We start from the raw sequence: 3,992 nt of genomic DNA, 5'->3' as shown, positions 1-3,992 counted from the left end.
GGGGTGAGGGGCTGGGGGCCCGTGCGCCACCTCACCTTCCTCCCTCCCCCGGCACCTGCGTCCACGCATGCCGCAGCCGTGGCTGCCTCCAGGACCGAGGGCAGGCCCGTAACCCATGGCCCACGATCCCCGGCTCAGCGTGGCGACCGGGCGCCAGCTGGCCTGCTGATGGCCAGGCTACCAGGTGGCCCTGGCTCCTCCATCCCGTGTACGCTGCCGGAGACTCACCCCCGCCTCCGCCCAGAAGGCCGGCCGCCAGCCCACAGGCTCACCTGTTGTGTTCGTTCAGCTCATTCTGCCACTTGAGCTGCCCGCTGCTGACCACGCTGTCATACCAGAGCACCAAGCCACCCGGGACCTGCTGATGCAGCTGAGTGGTCAGGTACCGGAGGAAACGGGGCATGTTCCCCACTGCAGTCTCCTGGGGAGAGGGACGAAGACAAGACCCTCCTTGAGGCCCAGAGATCTGTCAGGAGAAGAGGCTGGCACAGGACGGACGGGACACTCCATCCCAGGAGCACAGATCCCCCAAAAAGGCCATGGTCCCGGAAGGAGCACAGATCCCCCAAAAAGGCCATGGTCCCGGAAGGAGCACAGATCCCCAAAAAGGCCGTGGTCCCGGAAGGCCCTCAACCCATAGCCACCAAGGGGAAGGTCCAGCCAGACACCCGACCGTCCTTTCTTTCTGGAGCAGGAAGGACACAGACAACAGTCAGGAGGGCAAACGGCACGAGAGGGGAGGGTGCCGCGAGAGGGAGCCCCACGTGCGGCCCAAGCCCAGCAGAGACAGGAGGACAGGTGTCGCCTGAAGGAGCCGGGGGAGCCAGCTCAGCCGCACGAGGTCCCTGGACGCAGCGCTGGGGAAGGCTCCGTCTCGCCCCGCAGAACGGAGACAGGGAGCTGGCTCTCACTGGGAAACGAGCAGTGGCCCCTGCCGCTGCTCAGAGAGCCGCCCGGGCGTGGGCCGGAGTGAGGCCGAGGACACGGCGGAGGGGCGCCGCATGGCATCAAGGCGGGCTGAGCGCCAGGCAGGGGCCATGCTCACACTCAGGGTGTTTTCGATGTTGACCAGCCAGCCGTCGAAACGGAGGAACTGGGCAATCAGGACCAGCTGGTCCGCCACCGCCTGGTACGAGCGCTCGTCCGCGGCCAGGAAGGCTTCGCACAGCTGCTCACCTCCCTTCCACTCCGTGATGAACGTGCCTGCGGGACAGGAGATGAGCGAGGTCAGGCCTTGCCCCCCGACCGGCTGGTTCCTGCATCAGCGGCATTGCTGTGGCCTGCAAACCCGTCAGGTGTTCAAATTCTCGGCTGTGAATCAGACACCCTGGGGCCCAGCTGTGGGCGTCAAGCAAGCCAGCAAAGGATCTGGATGCTGGTGGACGCTCGAGAAGCATGGCTGTACCCAGGGCTTGGCCAGTGGTGGCCTGTGGGCCACATCCAGCCACCGCCTGTTTTTATAAACAGTTTCACTGGAATGCGGCCACGCACGTCCTTGCCTGTCATCCATGGAGGTTATTGCCTCACGAGTGGCCACAACAGTGACCCAGCGACCTGCAAAGTTGAAGCTATTTACTGTCCTTTCTAGAACGAGTCTGCCTTCACCTGTCCTCACCCATCAGGGCAGCTCCTAGGTGAGACGCTCCGCTCAGGAGCAGCAGAGCACAGCCCTGCCCTCGCTGGTCACCTGGCGGGCGTGCCAAGGAGCCTGTCTGGGTCAGTCCCGTCCTTGCGCTTACCCAGCACACAGACGCCATGCCTGTGGGCGGCATTGGTCCAGCCCACCGGGGGGATGGTGACCGTGTGATGGCTGAAGTACACAAAGATGTCCACATACTGCCAGTGGTAGAAGGTATAGGGGTTCTGTGCCGCCGAGCCCTGAACGAACCTGGATGGAGACACAGAACCGAGTCAGGACCCCGGAGGCAGAGCAGCCGCTGCGAAGGCCCCCGTCAGCCCCGACACCGCCGACGGCCGCTGTGTACCCGGCACCGCGCACACACTGGGGCGACAGGCAGGACTGAGCCACTGTCCTCGTCCTAGGAGGACAGGTCTCCAGGGAAGCGCGTCACCGGGCCGTGCAGGCATCTGCCTTCGGATCCAATGGACTGAACGTTGTGGCCTCCACGAGGAGCACAGAAGGAGAGAGGAGAGGGGACACGTGCCAAAGCTCCAAGTGAGCGTGTCCCCCTCTGTGCGGACGGGGCAGTTCCTGCAGGACAGTCTCCCTGCACGCCAGGCACCCGAGACTTCAGCACCCGCCCGTCTGTACCTGATGGCCAGCTCCGGCTCAAGCCCTCCCATCAACCGCGATGCCCAAGATAATTTAGGGTCGCCTGAGACCTGCGAGCTGAGGCCACAGCGACTCTGGGAATGGGAGGGGTGTGCCACGCCCTGCCGCATCCGAGGCCACGGCCAGCAGGCCAGGGGACCGGGACTCAGGTGAGGAAGGTGCAGCAAAGAAATCCAGGAAGGGCACTGAGGAGGGTGCCCTGCGGCCGTGACCTGGCCAACCGACCAGACTCGGGTGCAGGCGACCCAGGTCTCAGGGCCGACAGAGGCATGGCTCCGCCGAGCCAGCCCCTCTTCCGAGGCCTGAGGCCCACGCTGCTCCCCGCACTGTGGCACTCCGGTCTCACCCGTCCCCCAACTCCCCATCCGGCGCCCCCCACGCCTCCCCCCAGCCCCTCCATCAACAAAAAGCAAGCAAAAAAGACGCAGGCGATGACTTCGCAATGTCCTCACCGGTCATCCAGGTACCCGCCCATCATGTCATGGCACAGCAAGGTTCGCGGCCTCCCGCTGCTCAGAGGCGGCTGCCGACACGCAGGGGGCGACAAGGCCACGTGAAAGCCGTCCTCCACGCCGGGCGTCCACGCCAAGAGTTCCTCCAGTGACGAGAAGTAAAAGCTGATGGGGCTGCTGGTGTCCGTGTCATAGTATCTAACTGGTCAGAGGAGGGAGACAGTGAGGAAGCAGTGGGAGTCGGGGGGTTATGATCGGGGGGTTATGCTGGTGCTTAGACAACCACCGAGAACTCAGAAAGTGGGCGCTGGCCCGGAAGGCCTAGCGTGGACGTCCAGAGCCTCAGTCTTTCTCACCTGGCAGAGGGGCCGGGGTGAAACTGACCACTTCCCTAAAGACTGCTTCTTGCGGATCCTCTTCAATTCTAAGCAGAGAGAGAGTGTGAACTTTTTTCTAAAGAAAAGGCACACAGGAGTGGACCAGGCCCCACCCAGTCACGGAGCGGGAGGCAGCATCGGGCTGACGTTTTTAATGCCAACCGTGGCAACGAGCATCGGACCCACTGCAGCAGCCTGTGTTAGCAATGGGCTCGGCCTCTGCTGAGACAGGCACGCGGACCCTGTCTGTCCCCTCATCGGGAATGAACACCTTACTCTCTAAAACAGCCACCCAAGTATCACCCCACAGAGACCAAAGATAGCTGTCTCGCAGGTTTTGCTATAGCCTAAGCGAAGGAGCAGGAAAACTCAGAAAACTAGAAAGTTCACGGGCCTGAGAGCAGGGGCCAGCTGTCTCTACAGCCCACACGTCCCTAAGTGTGCTCTGCGGAGCCCTGAATCCCCAGGGGAGGGTTGTCAGGGGGTGTGACGCCAGGCTGTCATGGAGGGCTGTTAATGGAGAAAGGAACGCCTTTGGAAAATTAAGTTGGAAAACCTGGATAAACAAATTAAACAGCTTTCTTTTCTAAAGGTTATTATTGTTGTTGCTGTTATTGTTACTATTATTATAATTTAGAGCAGTAAAGAGCCACCGCAGCCGCCATTCCCACTCTCCACCTCCTGAAATCTTCCTCTCCCTAAAGAGCCACTGCAAGTCCCCACTCCAGGCCACTCCCTCCCTGTCGACGTCAAAGTCTCCGCTCCAGGCCACCCCCTTCCTGTCCAGCATCGATTAGCCTAATTACATCAACTGGCCTCCACTGAGCCATCACAAACGCCAGGTTAGGGCCCTCTGGGGAGATCTACGCC

At 61.9% G+C, this 3,992-nt stretch overlaps 1 protein-coding gene across 1 annotated transcript in view; it reads right to left on the bottom strand.

Annotated features, from left to right (window-relative positions):
* ENGASE (endo-beta-N-acetylglucosaminidase) overlaps nt 1–3,992 on the bottom strand; it is a 15,507-nt gene that overhangs the window by 6,607 nt on the left and 4,908 nt on the right. Inside the window, 5 exon segments of the mRNA XM_023531638.1 lie at nt 229–421; nt 1,046–1,203; nt 1,740–1,888; nt 2,746–2,947; nt 3,102–3,198. Coding sequence (XP_023387406.1) covers nt 229–421; nt 1,046–1,203; nt 1,740–1,888; nt 2,746–2,947; nt 3,102–3,198 — 799 coding nt within the window.

Source organism: Pteropus vampyrus, unplaced genomic scaffold, assembly GCF_000151845.1.
Source record: "Pteropus vampyrus isolate Shadow unplaced genomic scaffold, Pvam_2.0 Scaffold72, whole genome shotgun sequence".
NCBI lineage: Eukaryota > Metazoa > Chordata > Mammalia > Chiroptera > Pteropodidae > Pteropus > Pteropus vampyrus.
Note: the sequence above shows the minus strand (reverse complement) of the source record. Positions and strands in the feature narration are given on the sequence as shown.